We start from the raw sequence: 20879 nt of genomic DNA, 5'->3' as shown, positions 1-20879 counted from the left end.
GTGGTGATGTTACTAATAACTGGACTTATTGTGGTGATCATTTCATAATATATACAAATATTGAATCACTGTTTTATACCTGAGACTAGCGTAATGTTGTATGTCAATTACACCTCAATAAGATAATATAAAATAAATAATAAAAATAGGTAAATTAAAAACCTCACTGTATCACTCTATTTAAAACCCCTTAATTGGGACTTCCCTGGTGGTCCAACAGTTAAGAACCCAACTTGCATTGCAGGTTCAATCTCTGATGGAGGAACTAAGATCCCACACACTGCAAAGCAACTAAGCCCGAGCACCTTCACTACTAAGCCTGTGCATCACAACTGGAGAGTCCATGTGCCTCAACAAAAATCCTGCGTGCAGACCTTCACAGGACCTTCACTGCACAAAGATCCCATGTAGCCAAATTAATCAATTATTAATTTTAAAATAAATAAAAATAAACCCCTTAATTGCTACATGGTTGGACCCCTCCTCTCTCATCAGGCTCTTCTGCTACAGCATTGCCCAGCCCCAACACACACCCCCTCATGCTCTGAATTTTTTCCTACATTCTCATTTGCTTCCAGGCCTTTTCTCTCATTTCCTACTCTGTTGAGAAATGTGTTTTTTCAAAGTTCTCTTGACTATGCCTTACTGTAAAAAAAATAAGTAAAACAAAAACACATTACATCTTAATTCAATACACCCATGTAATCATACATATATAAATACTTAACCAAAAAGTAAAAAGCCTTCACAAAATAACATACTATACCTTTCAAGTCATAGAAGTACCTCCACACAAAGCTATCTGGAGACTGTGAGTAATTAGCATTGACAACCAGTTCTGCCAAGCTGGGAGGAAGATTGACCCCCTGATCCTCCTCTTGCTTATGGAATGTTCTAATGAAATTAATTCCACCTTCAGGCTGAAACACATAAGAGACCAAATGAGTGAAAGTGAGTGAAATTCGCTCAGTCGTGTCCAGCTCTTTGCGATCCCATGGACTGTATAGTCCATGGAATTCTTCAGGCCAGAATACTGAAGTGGGTAGCCTTTTCCTTCTCCAGGGGATCTTCCCAACACAGGGATTGAACCCAGGTCTCCCACATTATAGGCAAATTCTTTACCAGCTGAGCCACAAGGGAAGCCTAAGAGACCATATAAGATATCTGTAAACTAAGACTCAGCACAGCTGAATAAATATTTTAAATTTTAAAAAGGAACAAAGTACTGATACATGCTACAACATGACTGAACACTGAAAACTTTATGCTAAGCAAAAGAAGCCAGACACAAAAGGCCACATATCATATGTTTTAATTTATATGAAATAGACAGAACAGGCAAATCCACAGAGAAGGCCAACTAGTAGTTGCCAGGGCCTGGGGGTAGGAGAGAATGGGGAACGAGGGAATGATATTTCATTTCTTTTTGAGGGAATGAAAGTACTCTAAAACCAGACAGTGGAGACTGTTGCACAGATCTGAAAACACACTAAAAGCTTTGAAACTATATACTTTAAAAAGGATGGATTTTACAGTACATGGATTACATCTCAACAAAGTTGTTATATTTTAAAGTGAATGTATATAAATTTCATTGTATAATGTTTTGATCCCATTAAAGTTGATTAACCTGCAAAAAAAAAAAAATGTCCAAAAACAAAAGGTATTTGTGAAACATTCTACAAATTTTAGCAACAGAAGAGGACAGCTGAGGATAGGGTAGCACTGACACCAGTGTGGTTTTCAATGGCCCAGTCAAAACAGCTGACCTCAACCACCCCAAGATTTGTGATCTTTATGAAAATCTTCCAAGTGTTCAATGGATTGGCACTGGTATTTTGTGGTCAATATAAACTCCTGTAAAAATATACACTGGTTCCCATGCTTAACAATACTCTCACTCTAACGACTCATTTCTTCTACTTCTCCCTAAAACGTTAGAGCAGGATCTAATGCAAGATAAATCTCAGAATCCCACTATTGAAGTCCCGAAATTTACCACAGAACCCCTCCAGATTGCCATGCCTGGACCATCTCCAGTTCTGATCACCGATCTGCACTTTCAGCATCTACATGTGACCCTCTAAACCCAGCACTATCAGCAGTTTCTCCAGTGATACTGAGTGAGATCAAAAGCAGCTATTCCTCAGGAAAAACTGTGGGCTCCTCTGCATTAGATTAAGAAAACACAATCACATCATCTGTAGCAAAGTTCTCCCTAGATGAGTTTATGGTTTTCCAGAGATGAAAAATTATAGTAATTTTTACTATCATAACCTTTATACCAATTCATTATATCAGTAGTTTCCGGGACTTCCCTAGTGGTCCAGGGGTTAAGAATTTGCCTTCCAATGGGATTAGAAGAGACTCAGTTTGATCCCTGGTAGAGATACCACCCTTATGGCAGAAAGTGAAGAGGAACTCAAAAGCCTCTTGATGAAAGTGAAAGAGGAGAGTGAAAAAGTTGGCTTAAAGCTCAACATTCAGAAAACGAAGATCATGGCATCTGGTCCCATGGGACCAGATGGGAAATCTGGGAAATAGATGGGGAAACAGTGGAAACAGTGTCAGACTTCATTTTTCTGGGCTCCAAAATCACTGCAGATGGTGACTGCAGCCATGAAATTAAAAGACACTTACTCCTTGGAAGGAAAAGTTATGACCAACCTAGATAGCATATTCAAAAGCAGAGACATTACTTTGCCAACAAAGGTCCGTCTAGTCAAGGCTATGGTTTTTCCAGTGGTCATGTATGGATGTGAGAATTGGACTGTGAAGAAAGCCGAGCGCAGAAGAATTGATGCTTTTGAACTGTGGTGCTGGAGAAGACTCTTGAGAGTCCCTTGAACTGCAAGGAGATCCAACCAGTCCATTCTGAAGGAGATCAGCCCTGGGATTTCTTTGGAAGGAATGATGCTAAAGCTGAAACTCCAGTACTCTGGCCACCTCATGCGAAGAGTTGACTCATTGGAAAAGACTCTGATGTTGGGAGGGATTGGGGGCAGGAGGAGAAGGGGACGACAGAGGATGAGATGGCTGGATGGCATCACCGACTCAATGGACATGAGTTTGAGTGAACTCCAGGAGTTGGTGATGGACAGGGAGGCCTGGCATGCTGCAATTCATGGGGTCCCAAAGAGTCGGACACAACTGAGTGACTGAACTGAACTGAGAGGCACTAAGATCCCACACACCACAGAGTAACTACTGAGTAACTACATGCCACGGAGTAACTACTGAGCCCATATGCTCTGGAGCACACGCACAACTAGAGAAGCCTGTGTAATGCAACGTCTTTGCATGCCACAACTAAGACCCGATGCAGCCAAAGAAATAAATATTAAAACAAAGTATTTTTAAAAAATACTTTCCTATAGAAGCCTTCACAGGGGAAAATAAAGAGCAATTCAACCTCAAGGAGGTTTATGTGTTAAATAGGAAGCAAGTCATGTTCTTGAGCCCGTTACCCAACTGTTACTTAGTTGACTGCCACCTTAGAAACTCAAATAGCCATGCCCTCTTGGTGCCCATGGAATGCACACGCTCTCAGGATCTGTTCTCAGCAGTGGTTCACACCTTTAAGTGACCTGGAAGTATTCTCAGCAGTGATACAGACCTTAAGTGACCTGGAAGCAATATCCTCAGGTGTAGAAAAAAATACATCATCAACATCCAGGGTCTGAAGTTCCTCATGTGTAGAAAAGAAGAGCAAGAAAAAACAGTCTTCACTCCCCACATTCTTTATCCAGTGCACTGTGTTTTTCGGGAAGAAGATCACTTGGCCAGCTGTAACATTGTACGTGGTAATGACAGCACCATCATCAACCACCCCTACCCATGCCGTCCCCTGAAATGGAAATGGAAGAGCATATCCCAACATCAATTTAGAGCAGTGCTCTTCAACCTTTCTTCATTACCTGCCTTCTAAGGTACCATGCTAGACTGTTTTTCTAATTCCCACCCTATGAAATGTTACCATTACAGAGGTACTGGCGTATGAGACCTGTATACGGCATACACGTACTGCTCATGTACTACACACACATCTATGCTGTGGACATGAAAAGAGTGATACTTTCACCCTGCTAACAACCAGTTTTTGCCCTCTTTGGGGCAACACCACCCCACTGAGCATTTAGAGCTCTAAGATCATGCTAGTTTGCAAAGACTGCAAGCACATGTGTGTGTTCATAGATGGTTGCACAGACATGCATGTGTATGCTTGTGTATGTTTGTGTGTTTGCAAACAGATGTGTATGTATTTACCAGGTAAGAAAAAGCCTACATATAATTTTAATAATAATAATAGTAATAACATAGTGCATTTACTGTTATGTCCAAGTATTCTTCTAAGGAGGGTTTAACCTCATAGATGAAGCTCTAATCTCTCTTCTTGTAAATTCTAAAATCAAGTGAATTGTCCAAGTATAAAAAAGGAATTTTATTAGCAATCAGAAATATGTCACACATAAAAACTGGCTGATCTATTAACAAGATTACCAGGGTAAGACCAAACTCTGAAAGTTCTATGAAAGCTTAATCACTCCAATTTCCCCAGTGTCTGGAACACAGAAGCCATAAATACATTTCAGAATTAATGAATTATTTGCAATTCAGGGAAGTACACTCATTTCACTTCCAGCTCTATTTCACTTTACTTCCAAAGAATTCTGAAAAATAAAAGCCACAAAAGGGCATATCATTGGCTGATCTCAGGGACTCCAGGTTGAACATCAGCAAACTAGTTCGTTATTCCAGTCCCTGCTTTTTTCCCTAAAGGGAAACTGTAGTCTCTTTGATCATTAGATCAGAGCTACCAGGTTTAGCTTTGGCTCAAAGGATGGAACAGTGATCTGAGCTTAACAATGTATGAAAAATGATTTCATACTGAAAAATGAAGTTCAAAGTGATGCCACGAATAATTAAAACAAACAGTCTAATGTTCCAAGGCACTGCTAACTGGTCTAATTGGGTACACAGCCAAAGCCTAGATGTTGTCTATCATCCTATTAGTTAAGTAGGTTTTGCAACAACCTAAATAATAGCCTGAGGACACACAGCACAAATGCTCAAGCACAGAATGTGGGCAAACCAGTTACACCTGTACAAGATAGCCATGTTCGTTGGCATTGAAGTGCCAGTGAGGGGCCCGGAGGCCACTGCTTTTTATTCTCAGGGTCCCGAAGCTCATCTGTGATCTCTGGCTGTTCAAGCTGCTTCCAAAGGCCTCCTCTTCAATGCTGAGGTAGTCGTTGGCATTGTTCCTGTACCGGGCCCACTGGATTGTGCCACCAGGGAACTCAAACACCTGAAAAGTCATAGGTGAACCATCAGCATGGAGGTCATTTCCTGAGGAATGTGAGGCCACCACGGCCCCCAGAGTGAGAGGGCAGCACAGGGGAAAAAGAAACGGGGGTGAGTGGATACGGGGGTGAGTGGATATGGGAGGTCCCCCCAGAAAAGAAGAGAAAGAACAGGTCTGCAAGCTCCAGGAGACAACAGTGCCATCAGTCCCTGTTAGACAGAAAAACGAACACCTATCTTGACAAGAGAACACAGGGCTTTCCATCTGTCCGCCTGCACCTCCCCCCTCCAGCCAGAGAACCAGCTACTAAAGCAAAGTTCAGCCCAGAGCCAACATCCACCCACCTTTCCCCTTTTCCATCCCTCACTTCCCTTCATCCAAACAGCCCACGGCTACTTCTTTCCAATGAAGAGAGAACACAGCTTAGAAACAAGCAACGGGTGCACTGGGACGACCCAGAGGGATGGTATGGGGAGGGAGGAGGGAGGAGGGTTCAGGATGGGGAACACATGTATACCTGTGGCGGATTCATTTTGATATTTGGCAAAACTAATACAATTATGTAAAGTTTAAAAATAAAATAAAATTAGAAAAAAAAAAAGAAACTTCGAAATCATCATTTATAATAGATGATTCTTTTTCTTAATACATGTGATCCATACCACAGAGAAGGCAATGGCACCCCACTCCAGTACTCTTGCCTGGAAAATCCCATGGACAGAGGAGCCTGGTAGGCTGCAGTCCATGGGGTCGCTAAGAGGCAGACACAACTAAGCGACTTCACTTTTACTTTTCATTTTCATGCATTGGAGAAGGAAATGGCAACCCACTCCAGTCTTCTTGCCTAGAGAATCCCAGGAACGGGGGAGCCTTGTGGGCTGCCGTCTATGGGGTCGCACAGAGTCAGACACGACTGAAGTGACTTAGCAGCATACCTTGGATTTAGATAAATGATTAAGAAACTGAAATTTTGGATCAACAGCCTTTGGCACCATGGGAATTGCTGTTTGCAGAGATTGGGTTCCGGGTTCTGAATGAGGCTGAGGGTTGTTGACATAAACCAAGGAGACAATCAGGACTCCGATCACCGTGGTAATGGTGCAAGCCAAAAGACACACCAGGAAAATGCTCATCAGTGACCACTGCTTCGTCTTTTCCTGGAAGAAATTAGAAATTATTCTCCACTCTTGAGGCATCAGAAACATTGCCAACTGTCTGAGTTTGGTTTATTTCCTCTTTTATGAAGAAAAAAAAAGCACATTTGTGGGATAAACATACTGAGTAAAATGAGAGATGTGTAAATCAGTACACACACACACACACACATACACACACACACACACTCACAGTATGGTCAGGCCCCATAAGATGGCTGCTCTCCTGCTTTCTGTACAGCCCTTGCCCCACTCTGCCTCACCCTTCCCTGATGCGCACGACTTCCTCCCCTCCTAAAGGGAAACTAATCAGTAACCACATGCATGATCGGCCTGACCCCCACTAATGATCGTTCCAGCCCTTGGACCACATCAGCTCCGGTATGTTCAGTCACCACGGAGGAACAGTGGCCCTTGCAATGGTTGCTAACCCAGAGCTGTGGGGAGATGCATTCCAACAGTCTCCCTGCAACCCAGGAGCCCTTCTGACATCATGCCCCTTATAATTGACAGCCCCTCCTCCCCTGTGCAGGGAAAATCGAGGCTGTGTCCGCCTGCCCTCGGCAGCACCCAGCGGGTGTCCTTCCAGGCCCTCAGCCTCTGACCTGTAAGACGCCCTGTCCAGTGCACCACTGATGTGTCTGCTGCTGACTCGGGTTCTCTCTTCAGTCTAGCAGCTGGGCAAGTGCAAGGACTGTAGGACATTCACACATAGCCCATACATCAGATGACACCCAAATAAACAAGAATAAAAATAAACATTTGAGGACTGGGGCACAGAATAAATTAAGGAAATTAAGTACTAGGAAATTAAGTACCCAGCTAAGTACTTCCAAGTCAGTCAATTAGCCCCTATTTACCAGTTTCTTCACCTGAAAATCAATGAGGTTTTAAGGGGCTATTTTCTAAGAATGTTTTGGTTCCAGAATGTACAAATGCATTTATGTGTACAGGTACATGCATGGGAATAAGTAACATATCAGTAACCAATCAATGGGCCTGACCTGACAAGTCTCTGTCTCTCCCTCCCTCCTTCATTTAAATAGCTTCAGTAAATTCCCTTCAATAATAATACATATTATCATGTGTATTACCTATATGAGGTCCTAAGTCATCACTCAACTCTAAGTCACGGTATTTCCATGTATATCTATGTTACTACTTCCTGGTTTCATGTCACAAATATATGCTATAAACAACAGTATTATTTCTGAGTTACAATCCACATTACTGAAAGCTGCCAAGAAAATACTCACCCCAACCTTTGAACCAACTTGCCCTTACTCCTCTGACCACTAAAATGACGATTATCATCAATGACGGCAAGGAGTCCTTTTCCACTGCTCTCTGAGTTCCTGGTCTTGCTCTCTGAGCAAGTACATTTTTGATCACTAATAATTCTAACATAGATAGTCTTACTTTGAAAGTGAAAGTGAAGCCGCTCAGTCATGTCCAACTCTTTGAGACCCTGCGGACTGTAGCCTACCAGACTCCTCCATCCATGGGATTCTCCAGGCAAGAATACTGGAGTGGGTTGCCATTTCCTTCTCCAGGGGATCTTCCCGACCCAGGGATCGAACCCAGGTCTCCTGCATTGGAGGCAGATGTTTTAACCTCTGAGCCACCAGGGAAGCCTTACTTTAACACTCATAAATATTCAAAAGAACACAAATAACAAAGGTTGGCAAGGATGTGGGGAAAAGGGAACCCTGTACACTGTTGGTAGTCACTGTGGAGAACAATACGGAGGTTTCTCAAAAAACTAATGATGGAACTACTATATGACCTGGAGATTTCACTCCCAAGTATATATTTAAAACAAAAACACTAAATCAAAGGGATACATGCACCTCAATGTTCATAGCAGCATTATTTACAATCTCCAAGGTATGGAAGGAACCTAAATGTCCATTAACAGATGGCTGGATAAAGAAGATGTGGTATATATACAATGGAATACTACTCAGTCATAAGAAAGGAACAAGATTCCCTGCCATTTGTAGCAACATGGATGGACGGGGAGGGCACTGTGCTAAGTGAAATAAGCCAGACAAAGAAAGACAAATACTGAATGATATCACTTATATGTGGAATCTAAAAAATACAACAAACTAGTGAATGTAACAAAAAAAGAAGCATACTCACCACATAAAGAGCAAATTAATGATTACCAGTGGGTAGGCAGGGGAAGAACAATGGACTGGGGAATAAGAGTACAAACTGCTGGGTGTAAGACAGGCAACAAGGATGTATTATTATACAAAAGAGAGAATATTGCCAATATTTTGTAATACTTGAATGTAGTTTTGTTAATGTGCAAAAAAATTTTTAATGTTTTAAATTATTTAATGATATGTTTGGTATAGCATAATCATTTACCAACATATTCAGTTTAACATTGTGTGAGGGTATTATATTAAACAATAAATAACTCATTAATGCCAGGAACAACAATTCATGGAAAGCTGGGCCCCTAAACAGCTACAGGAGTTAACAGTTTAGGAGAGAAAAGGCAGGTCAGGAGATTTTCAGAATAGGACATGCTACCTTTCTTTAGAAGGTCACTTGAAGAAAACTGGCCTAAGGAGGGGCTCTTTCCTGAGATCTGCATAAAGGTTTTGAGGCAAGTAATCTCAAGATGTAAATCCCCATGTACATTCTTACCATTCTGGAGGTGTTCACCTTCCCCTCAGACACAACCTTCTGCTTTGCATCTTCATGCGTTTCAAATGCTAAGTTGTCCATTGGCTAAGAGGGTAAGCAATCCACTGAAAAAGAACAACAGGGGAGGGACGCAGCTTCAGCAAATGCAGAAACCCCTGAGAAGGATGATCATTCTTAAGTAAGGAAGTGCTTATATAAAGCTGAAAGTCAAGGAAATGAAATAAGGAAGCTGTTTCTCAAACAATAATCTTGGTTAGGGAAAAAAAAAAAACAACCCATAGAAAGAATTGCCAAATTAGAGACCAATAAACACTTCTGGTCCACTACTCTTTGCTCACTGATGACACATACAACAGATAATAACAGTAGCTACTAACGTTTATTTCCTCCCTTCCACTAAGTACCGAGCACAGTACTAAGTGCTTTCCATACACCATGGGATTTAATTCTTACAGCAATCCTGTCAGGTATTCCGGTGATTTATTCCCATTTTGTAAATTAGGAACCTAGGCACCAAGAGGTGTGACACCTGCCCCAAATCACACACCTAGTTTTAGAGTAGGAGCAAAGATACCCTTTATCAAAAGATTCTCTCATAACATTGGGTTCTCTGCAGAGTTTGATGTGAGTACAAATGTTTTTTCACCCGTATCAGTCCTGCCAGACAAGAATACTGGATTGTGTTGCCATTTCCTCCTCCAGGGGAGCTTCCAAACCCAGGGACTGAACCCATGTCTCTTGTGTCTGCTGCACTGGCAGGTGGATTCTTAACCACCGGTGCCATCTAGGAATCCCTGTCTCTTGACAGTGTGATTGATTGTTCTATGTGGTTTGTTTATTGGATAATGCTGTTAAAGTTAAATCTTTAAAATTCGTTTTACGTCATCTTTCCTGGTGATGAGTTGTGGCCTAAGTAAGCTAAAAATCTACTACTATAACCCACAAAACAATCAACCATCTGCATCCAGTAGGTGGTGTTTTGAGGGTTCTAAGGAGCTCTGGTCTTTCATGTCTCAGCACAAAAAGAATTCAGCGAAGGGCAAAGTGACTAGAGAAAGTCTGTGAGCAGCAACCAAGACCCAGAACAGCCAAAAATAAATATTTTTAAAGGATAAATTATTTATTAGAATAGGACATTTGTGAGGCTTACACACAGCTGGGTGAGAAGGTGCCACCCCGGGAACTTGGTGGGCTACCTTCTTTTCATCAAAGGGAAAGTGGGCAGGGGGAATAGGCCGCCTCCTCCCTCATTCTTGAGTGGACATCATGCTTCCATCATCAGCTCCTTCTCCAGGCTGGGCACAGGAGTTTTCTTGTCCCTACATGGTCAAGCCAGGACTATCAGGGCTCCATAGAAAAATTATTTCAGGTCTCAGTAAAATGAGCGTCTTTCAACTGTCACCTTTCCATAAATTATTGAATTTTAAGTGTGCAGAGAGCGTGTCATAAGGGTCATCTCCTTACTGAGCTCACTGAGCAGAATGTGGGTCTCAGGCCACCATTATTTTATTGTTTTGAGGCATATCTTGTGCTTCTGTGGCATGGTTTGTTGCTAAGCAAGCCTGCTTAGTTTTGTGGTTAAGCAAACCTACTTTCTTGAGTAACCATTAACTTACAGGTGTCTCCTATACTATATTCTTTATCTACCATTCTCTAGAGGAATTAACTATTTAATTATCTACTTTGTCCCTTTATACCTTCAATAAACAGGACTGAATGCCTACTCTATTTCAGGCTGTATACCACTCTACACATTAAGAAGGCTTTTATTACCGTGTAATCTAGTAGGAAAAACAAAAAGGAAAGCAAATAGTTTCCCCCAACAATGTGCTGAGTTATGATAGAAGTATGCACAAGATCTTGGGAGGACAGAGTTAGAGTAACTCTGTCTAAGAGAGAAAGAAAAGACAGGGCCAATCTGAAAACATAATTTTGAGCTAAGATTTCGAGTCCTGACACAATTTCACTTGTTAGGCATTCTTACTTCCATTCTATTTTATATGTCTGGCTGCCGAGAAGTAGCTTATTAAGAGAGGATGTAGTAAAAATATAGATCCTATCTGGGTCAGGCAGCTCTGACTCTGACAAGGCTGAAGGTTAACCTGTGCTCAAATGATGGGGAGTGACTTTGTGACTTTCCTACCATATCTTGTCAAATCTAAAACTTGTCAGTGACTCATATCAAATTAGCCTTTTCCCATAAAGACCTGGAATTTAAATGTATGGCATTTGATTTTTGAGATAATAAAATGTTCAAAATAATTTATCTGTGGCACTAGCAAGGTGATTTTCTCATTGTGCTATTACAGTACCATAAAACATATTTTTCTGTTCAATTTTCCTGGTGCATTTGTCAAACAGAAAATTCTACATTTTTAGAATTCTACATTTTAACATCTCTAAAACGGGGATGTGCTTTACAATGAGTGATCAATAAGATTCAAAGGAAATACAGTTGGTGTGGCCTCACCAGTATATACTAGATGAGTATCAGTCCTGCCAGTGGCTAAAACCAGGGCACAATCTTATAGTGTATGATTCAGAGTGAAAATTCTGGAGCCAGACCATCAAGGTTTGAATCCTAATTCTGCTACTTAGTTGTGTGACCCAGGGCGAGTTATTTAACCTACTGCGCCTCAAGCTCTTCATTTTTTTGTTGTTTGTTATTTAGTCACTAAGTTGTATCTGACTCTTCTGTGACCCCATGGACTGTATAACCCATCAGGCTCCTCTAGTCAAAGGATTCTGCAGGCAACAATACTGGAGTGGGTTGCCATTTCCTTTTCCAGGGGATCTTCCCAACCCAGGGATCAAACCCATGTTTCCTGCATTGGCAGGCATATTCTTTACCACTGAGCCACTTGGGAAATCCTCTTCATCTTTACAATGGAGATAATAATGTTGCCCTCATAAAGGTTTGAAAAGATTGAGCCAGTTAATATAAATGTTTCATACAGAGCCTGCACATAATAAATGCCCAATGAATCCTTTTTAATAAGCCAAGTAGACTCACTACTTTAATAATTTGCTTATTTTAAAATGGCAGAAGTACATCTGAATTCATAAATCACCTATTGCCCCTCCTAGTAAGTCAAAGTGCTACATCTTCATCCATTACCTTGAATGATTTATAGAACTGTCCTTATTCTACAAATTAGAAAATCATAGTAAAAAACCTGCTTACATTAAGATAACAGAATTATAACTAAAACCCAGGTTTTCTTATTGCCAATACAATGAGCCTTCTATCTAGACCAGCTGGATACAGTTATGCACTGGGGTGGGGGGGCAGGGGGAGGGGGCAGAGCCACTAGAAGGGAAAGAGCCTACTTCTCTGATTCACTATGTAGAAGAAACCCACCTGCCAACCAAGAACACTCATCTCAAACTCTTGCATAAACAAATAATAAATTTCTGACATATTGAAATATTCTACATTTGGGCAATCTATTTTTTTTTTACCACATACTCAAACAAACTTGTATCCCTATAAAGTTATATCTCTAGTCCTAGTTCCACTAAAGTATGCCACTAGGTTTATTCTTTGAATGTTTATCTCTATCACAAGGGCTGCTGCTGCTAGGGGCATGCTAAAAATACACTTGGGAAGTGCAAAGAACTGACTCATTAGGAGACCCTGATGCTGCAAAAGACTGAAGGCAGAAGGAGAAGGGGATGACAGAGGATGAGATGGTTGGATGGCATCACCGACTTGATGGACATGAGTTAGAGTAAGCTCTGTGAATTGGTGATGGACAGGGAGGTCTGGCATGCTGCAGTCCATGCGGTCTCAAAGAGTCAGACACGACTGAGCAACTGAACTGAATTAACTGCTGATTGCAATATCTATCAAATGAATACATATTAAGATATAACTCTTCATTAGATGACTGGAGTTTATTTTCCTGGAACACATTCAATCAAAAAATGCTGTTTGTCTGAGTCAAGTAGGTTCTTCCTTTATGCCATGTTGGTGGATGAGAAAAGGAGGTGCTTCTATGTTCCAGTAAGAACATTTCCCCAGCTTCACCACCTCCAAGTTATCTGAATTATATAATGATTCAGGTGGAGAAAGCTGATAAGACGAAGTTGGGCAATCAGTTTTGATTACTTCCTTTGAAATGTCTACCAGTAACAAGATGGATCAATGCTCTTACTATGCAAATGTTTCTTATCTATTTCTCAGCTTTCAGATATCCAGACACTGGAGACAGTTACCAGTGTCATAGAAGATATAGACCCTCGCCTCAAAGACAACAGAGTAATGATTCACACCAGCTAACAAATGCACCAGGAAAATTAAACAACAAGAAAATGATGTTGTATAGTATCCTGATAACAAGATGAGCTTCCCAGGTAGCACAGTGGTAAAGAATCCACCTGCCAGTGTGGGAGATGCAAGAGACACAGGTTCCCTGGATCAGAAAGATCCCCTGGGGGAGGACATGGCTACCTGCTCCAATATCCTTGCCTGGGAAATACCATGGACAGAGGAGCCTAGAGGGTCACAAAGAGTTGGACACAACTTAGTGACTGAGCACGCACACACACACACACACAATAACAAGACAGGGACATCACCTCACTAGCCCCACAGATAAAACATTTTAAGTATTTTGTCACCTCAAAATCAATACCATACATGTAAATTTCAGATATTTGTGGGGAAAGGCTCAATACATGTTCCCATTGCTCCCACTGCTACCTATTCCAGAATATTCTCAAGAACTCAAACACTACAGGTGTTTGGTGGGTACGGGCCCCTAAAATAAGTGTCAGCAAAGGGAAGGAGCAGGGCAGGAGCTCTGAACTTGTACAGAAAACGAAAACATTCTATTCATGCAGCTCTACATGATGATCTGATCTTGGCCTAGCTCCTTAGCCTTGCTAAGTCAGTTTTCCTCATATGCATAAAATTAAGGCTGGATTAAATAACCCTTAATACTGTCTAGCTCTACCTACTTGAATTGGAGGTAAAATTATCTTGAGAAATAATATTCCTAGATTCCCAACACTCCCATTTTTTCAAGATTCTACTGACATAATTCAAGATATTCTACAGTTCAGCTTTTGTTTGTTTGTTCCCCCCAAATAAGTGCTTTATCTGTAATTTTTAGTGTCAATCCAACATTAAAAGAGAAGGCCACTGGGTGTTGATATGAACAACAAAATCAGCTGAGTCCAACTCTAGAACCTGTTACAGCTCACATGAATTCATGCAACGAATACTGACTGAATGCTCACAATGCCCAGGCAGTGTTTTAAGTGCCTGAGATAGATCAGCACACCAGACAGTAATTCCCTGCCCGATGTGCAGCTTACATTTTATTAGAGGAGTCAGGACAAATAAACCAATAAACAAAAAGAGGTGACATACATACTGTATTAGAAAGTGATAAGGACTACGAGAACAGACTAAACAGGAGTAGGCAGGAGGGTGTGGGGTAAGAGGGAGCAAGTTTAACAGAGTGATGAGAACAGGTTTTGTCTGGAGTTGGGTAAAATTTCCTAGAAAACAGAGTTTTATGCTAGTCTCAGCTTCATCGGTGACTAGCCACGTGCCCATGGATAAGAAATACAAATTCTTTGTGTCTTACTCTTCAGGTAAATGGGTAAGATCATAAGACCTTTCCAACAATACACTTCAGAAGTTTATGACAAAAATTCAACGACCTGTAGAAGAAAATGTTTTGGAAACTTTTACACTCACCATAAAACTAAAGGGATTCGCAGTTACCTGTCCTCCCCCTTCAGAGAGAAATAAACATACATCTAGGTTTCTCGCTTCCCTTACAGTGCTTCCACATCACTTTTCCTTCAAATTTCACCTGTCCTATCTGCTTTCTGTCTACTCCAGAGAGATGTGTTATGATCAATCCTTCAAATAAATTGGAGAGAGGTTTTAGGTGATCCTTCTGACAGATGATCTCTAAGCCAGGTTAATTTGCAGACATGTCGTACTTTACATTTCATTTGGTACCACACACCTGGAATGGTCTCTGCCTCTGACACTGTTTCCTGAACTTGTGTACCACAGACTGAATTTTTTTTATTAGACAAAAGCCAAAGACCCGCAGTGTTAAGAATGAAGCAAATTACTGTGTACAAGGATCAGTCCATGGACACCCTCAGCCAGAAACCATTACAGCCAACTAACAGATCAACTGATAATGCATCAAGCACTTGTCTTATACAAACAGTGTGCTGAGGGGCTGAGAAGAGTACCGGAAAACATGCACCATGATTCCTGATAGCCATACACCTGAAACTAACACAAGACTGTACATAACTATATGCCAATAAAAGTTAAATAAATAAAGAAGAAAGAAACTGAAATTTTTCATTTTCATAACAGCTGACCTGGGGAAAAAAGAAACATACCCCAAAAAATGTGTGCTTCATTCTAAAGACCTGCCGACTAGTGATTCAAGTACCTACCATGAGACCATGGGTAAGGAAGGCAACATCTCTGAGGCAACCCTACACTCACTTGGGGAGCTTGTTTTAAACAACGGCAGACCATGTTTGCTGACAAACACTGACACTATGATTGCCAGTCACTACAGTGGCGCATCCTCAACTCTTTTGCATCCTTAGTCTAACACAGTCTGTAAACTTAGATCCTTTTTTATTTTAATTCACAAAGATTTGGAACAAAATGTAATAAACTATTTCTTTAAAAACTGCGAGGGGATCTCCCTAGTGGTCCAGGGCTATAGCATCTGCCTGCCAATGCAGGAGACATGGGTTTGACCCCTGATCTGGGAAGATCCACATGCCACAGAGCAACTAAGCCTGTTCGCCGCAACTACTGTGCCTGTGCTCTAGAGCCCAGGAGCCACAACTGCTGAAGCCCCCACACCCTGGAGCCCATGCTCCACAAGGGAAGTCACCGCCGTGAGCAGCTCGCACACTGCACCTGGAGTAGCCACTGCTCGCCCCAACTACAGAAAAGTCCACGCAGCTATGAGGACCCAGCACAGTCAAAAACAAACAAATAAAAAAGTTTTTAAAAACCAAGACATTATGAGTCTTCAGTAGCTACAATTTTATTTCCTGTCTGTGTGGGCCTTATAATGTCTCCAAATACAGCAAGTTCTTTGGACCTTACATCCACCTGCCGAGCGCCTTTTCCTTTCTCCCATCTATCTAAACTCTACTACCCCAACTGGGTTAAGCACTCCTATATGCTCTCAGAACACCTATGTGTTGACAGTCTCATTTCAGTTATATGTAAAATTATTTGTAGCATGAATAGCTCCACTGCCAGATTATAAAGAGCAGAGGCATCATCATTAAAGTTGACCACTAGATCTGACACTTAGTAGGCTTCAACGAATAAATGCTTAACTCTTACATGATCTTTACATTCAATATAATCACATCTCTTTCCCCCAAACCATCACCAACTAGTGACTAGGCTTTATCTGTCATCCTTTATCTTTACCCTCTACAATGTTGTTAAATAGGATAACATCTAAAGGATCAGTGAAATCATATTATAGAACTGTTTTTTAAAAAACAGAGTATAGGAATGCACGTGTTCCAAGTTGCTTCAGCCATGTCCAACTCTTTGGAATTCTATGTACCATTGCCTACCAGGCTCCTCTGTCCATGGGATTCTCCAGGCAAGAATACTGGAATGGGTTGCCATCTCCCCTCCAGGGGATCTTCCTGACCCAGGGATTGAATCCACGTCTCTTATTATGTCTCCTGCACTGGCAGGCAGGTTCTTTACCACTTAGCGCCACCTGGGAAGCCCACAGTATAGAAATACGAGGAGCTAAACAAGAAGTACAAATGTGAATCCATGTAAGCGGTTCTGGCTCTTCATTACCAAAAACAGCCCAGCACCACCTTCAGTCGCTGTGCTTTGGCCCTCCATCCACTCTCTTTTGCTTCTCAAGTGTCCAGACTTTGATCTCTAATGTAATTCCCTGCTATGAGGAACAAGGACTCCTGGTTCCTTGGGAGGAGGTTATAAATATGTCCTATGGCAGGAAAAAATCAGGAAGGTCTTGAATATCCAGCTGTTTCCAGAAAGCAGTGATGATGTCAAGAATGTCAACACGAAGGAGGCTTTCAAGGGACCTCACAGGCCAGACTGTGATAACTGGAACTTCAATAATAGTCTATTGGGGTTAATTAGACTATATTACACCTATAGAAGGTTCTAAGGTCATAACGATGCTTAAAAGATAAAAGGTAATATAAACTGTTGATAATAATAACAGAATATATTTCTATATTGTAATAAGAGTGCTAAGTTGCTTCAGTCATGTCTGACTTTTTGCGTCCCGGTGGACTGTAGCCCACCAGGCTCCTCTGTCCATGGAATTCTCCAGGCAAAAATATCGGAGGGGGTTGCCATTCCCTTCTCTGGGGGAATCTTCCCAACTGAGGGATCAAACTCACATCTCTCATGTCTCCTGCACTGGAAGGTAGGTTCTTTACCACTAGTGCCACCTGGAAAGCCCACTGTAATAAGAAGAAGAATATTAATATATTAATATTATATATTAGGAAACAAGGAACCTTGTTTCTTCTATTAATGATATATCTGTTTAGAAGGGCATGGTAAACATCTCCAAGAAGCAGACAACAGAAAACTCATGAGGAATAACAATGATCTTAGTTAAGTATGATCAACACTCTATTGCTCCAATGCAAAAGAGACATAGAAACACTATACCTAGCTACTAATAACAATAATAGTATTGAATAATAATGTACTAGTTAACATTTATTGAGGCTTCCTTTATGATCTATTTTACTGTTCCATGAGATATTTATGAACAATCCTAGGCTGTAGCTACAATCACTAGTCCCACTGTACAGATGTGAAAGGCAAAGTGTACAGAAGTTAACTAAACAAGGTCATATAGCTAGCATATGGTAGAGCCTCAAACAAAGACAGGTCTGACTCCAGAGTCCCCACCTAGCCCTTAGAAACAAAGAAATCCCCAACATTTCTTGTTACACACAACCCTGGTTTTCTGAAACATATGTAACTATGAAGATCTCATTGGTCAGCATTAAAGGATGAAAATTTACAGCATAAAAGGCGGTGTCAACTTCTTTTTGTCTCCAGAGACTGACACGTGCCACATATGATCCTTCCTCACAACCCAGTGATGGAGTTGACGAAGGAAGACCACCCACCAATCCTGATACACCTATCTTGAGAATTCCACAGTATACACGCCCGTCTCTTTATTTGTGAGCAATACTACTTATGAAAGTGTCAGTCGCTCAGTCGTGTCCAACTCTTTGCCATCCCATTGACTGCAGCCCACCAGGCTCCTTTCCCAGGCAAGAATACTGAAGTGGTGCCATTCCCTTCTCCAGGGGATGTTCCCAACCCAGGAATCAAACCTGGGTCTCCCACCACTGCAGGCAGATTCTTTGCCATCTGAGCCATGGAAGCTCAAATACTACTTATGGCTCTACCCAAATCTTGCTTGTGACTCTAAAAGACTTTTAAACAAGATGTATATTCAAAGATTTTTGCCACATTTCTCTCATGCAAGACTCATGTTAAAAAAATGTCACCATGTTCTTCAGTATCAACTTATATGAAAGAAAACTGAATTAATACAACATAATCTTAAAATGATATATCAGTTTATAAGTTACAGGTATATTACTTCTAGGAAGATACTGAAATAAACATAAAGAAAAGAACAATGAATGAGAGGAGGAATCCTGAAACAAACAGATACTGTATCCAAGTCAGGAAGGGCTGAGAGGCATCAATGGTTACATAATAAGTAGAAGGAGGAGGGTTCAACAGATAATCAGCACCTATCATTACACACTTGTCAAAAGAAGGGTTCCAATTGTGTGTTCCAAAAGTATTTGTTAGCTAAATTTCTGAAGAGAATAGATAATTACAGGGCCAATCCTCACCTACTAGGAGAAGAAAAATCCCTAGATGGCCCTACTAATCACAATCAAATTATTTGAGAAATGTATGTTTTTAAAATGTCAACACACTAGGTCAACAAAATATAACAGGACAATGGTTCAGGTACTGCTGGCCAAGGGAAATTTAAAGACTGAATTATTTCTGGGATAAATACCAAGTTTCACAAGTTAAATCTGTATGGAAAAACAAATACTTTAAGGTCTCATAATATAACAGGCAAAACTCATGAAAAGTGAAGTTACTCAGTCATGTCCAACTCTTTGGGACCCCATGGACTCTATCGTCCATGGAATTTTCTAGGCCAGAATACTGGAGTGGGTAGCCTATCCCTTCTCCAGGGGATCTTCCTTACCCAGGACTCAAACCAGGGTCTCCTGCATTGCAGGCAGATTCTTTATCAACTGAGCTACCAGGGAAGCCCTATGTAACCATTTAAAAAAAAAAACAAAAACAAGAGGACTCCTAACGCTCCTATAAGCAGGCCCATTATCACAACCAATAACTGACTGCTGATACTCAGTTCCTACAACATTTTGCTTCATTAGGATCCAAAGTCATTGCTCCTTATCAGCAAAATCAATTACAAACGTTCATTTGTTAATGCTGACCTATTTGAGATTTTACATCTTTCATCTTTAAACATGTCTTTTCACATAGATAGTTACTGACAAACACTGATACCAAGCACACTATTTTAATTGAGAATATTCACCATTTGGAAAGCAAGTAGAGAATTCTATTAGGTTCTTTTCCTGCTAGTTGCCTTTTTAAAATACATTCAGTTCAGTCACTCAGTTGTATCTGACTCTTTGTGACCCCCATGAATCACAGCACGCCAGGCCTCTCTGTCCATCACCAACTCCTGGAGTTCACTCAAACTCATGTCCATCAAGTCGGTGATGTCATCCAGCCATCTCATCCTCTGTCATCCCCTTCTCCTCCTGCCCCCAATCCCTCCCAGCATCAGGGTCTTTTCCAATGAGTCAACTCTTTGCATGAGGTGGCCAAGTATTGGAATTTCAGCTTTAGCATCAGTCCTTCCAATGAACACCCAAGACTGATCTCCTTTAGAATGGACTGGTTGGATCTCCTTGCAGTCCAAGGGACTCTCAAGAGTCTGCTCCAACACCACAGTTCAAAAGCATCAATTCTTCAGCACTCAGCTTTCTTTATAGTCCAACTCTCACATCCATACATGACCACTGGAAAAACCATAGTCTTAACTAGACGGACCTTTGTTGGCAAAGTAATGTCTCTGCTTTTGAAGATGCTGTCTAGGTTGGTCATACCTTTCCTTCCAAGGAGTAAGTGTCTTAATTTCATGGCTGCAATCACCATCTGCAGTGATTTTGGAGCCCCCAAAAATAAAGTCTGACACTGTTTCCCCATCTATTTCCCATGAAGTGATGGGACCAGATGCCATGATCTTCATTTTCTGAATGTTGAGCTTTAAGCCAACTTTTTCACTCTCCTCTTTCACTTTCATCAAGAGGCTTTTTAGTTCCTCTTCACTTTCTGCCATAATGATGGTGTCATCTGCATATCTGAGGTTATTGATTTCTCCCGGAAATCTTGATTCCAGCTTGTGCTTCCTCCAGCCCAGCGTTTTTCATGATGTACTCTGCATGTAAGTTAAATAAGCAGGGTGACAATATACAGCCTTGACGTACTCCTTTTCCTATTTGGAACCAGTCTGTTGTTCCATGTCCAGTTCTAACTGTTGCTTCCTGACCTGCATATAGGTTTCTCAAGAGGCAGGTCAGGTGGTCTGGTATGCCCACCTCTTTCAGAATTTTCCAGTTTATTGTGATCCACACAGTCAAAGGCT

The 20879-nt window shown here is 41.2% G+C and overlaps 1 protein-coding gene across 5 annotated transcripts in view; it reads right to left on the bottom strand.

Annotated features, from left to right (window-relative positions):
• The window catches only part of LOC133237762 (uncharacterized), a 42391-nt gene extending 22404 nt beyond the window's left edge, over positions 1-19987 (bottom strand). For all 5 annotated transcript variants that reach the window (XM_061400243.1, XM_061400245.1, XM_061400247.1 and 2 more), the window contains exons 1-6: positions 19764-19987; positions 9124-9227; positions 6241-6462; positions 5102-5308; positions 3617-3847; positions 767-920 (exon numbers count right to left, since the gene is read on the bottom strand). In XM_061400243.1, the coding sequence (XP_061256227.1) occupies positions 767-920; positions 3617-3847; positions 5102-5308; positions 6241-6462; positions 9124-9204 (895 nt within the window). In that variant the 5' untranslated portion in view covers positions 9205-9227; positions 19764-19987. The remainder of the gene's footprint in view (positions 1-766; positions 921-3616; positions 3848-5101; positions 5309-6240; positions 6463-9123; positions 9228-19763) is intronic.
• Between the last annotated feature and the right edge of the window lie 892 nt (positions 19988-20879).

This window comes from Bos javanicus, chromosome 24, assembly GCF_032452875.1.
Source record: "Bos javanicus breed banteng chromosome 24, ARS-OSU_banteng_1.0, whole genome shotgun sequence".
In the NCBI taxonomy this organism is placed as follows: Eukaryota; Metazoa; Chordata; class Mammalia; order Artiodactyla; family Bovidae; genus Bos; species Bos javanicus.
Note: the sequence above shows the minus strand (reverse complement) of the source record. Positions and strands in the feature narration are given on the sequence as shown.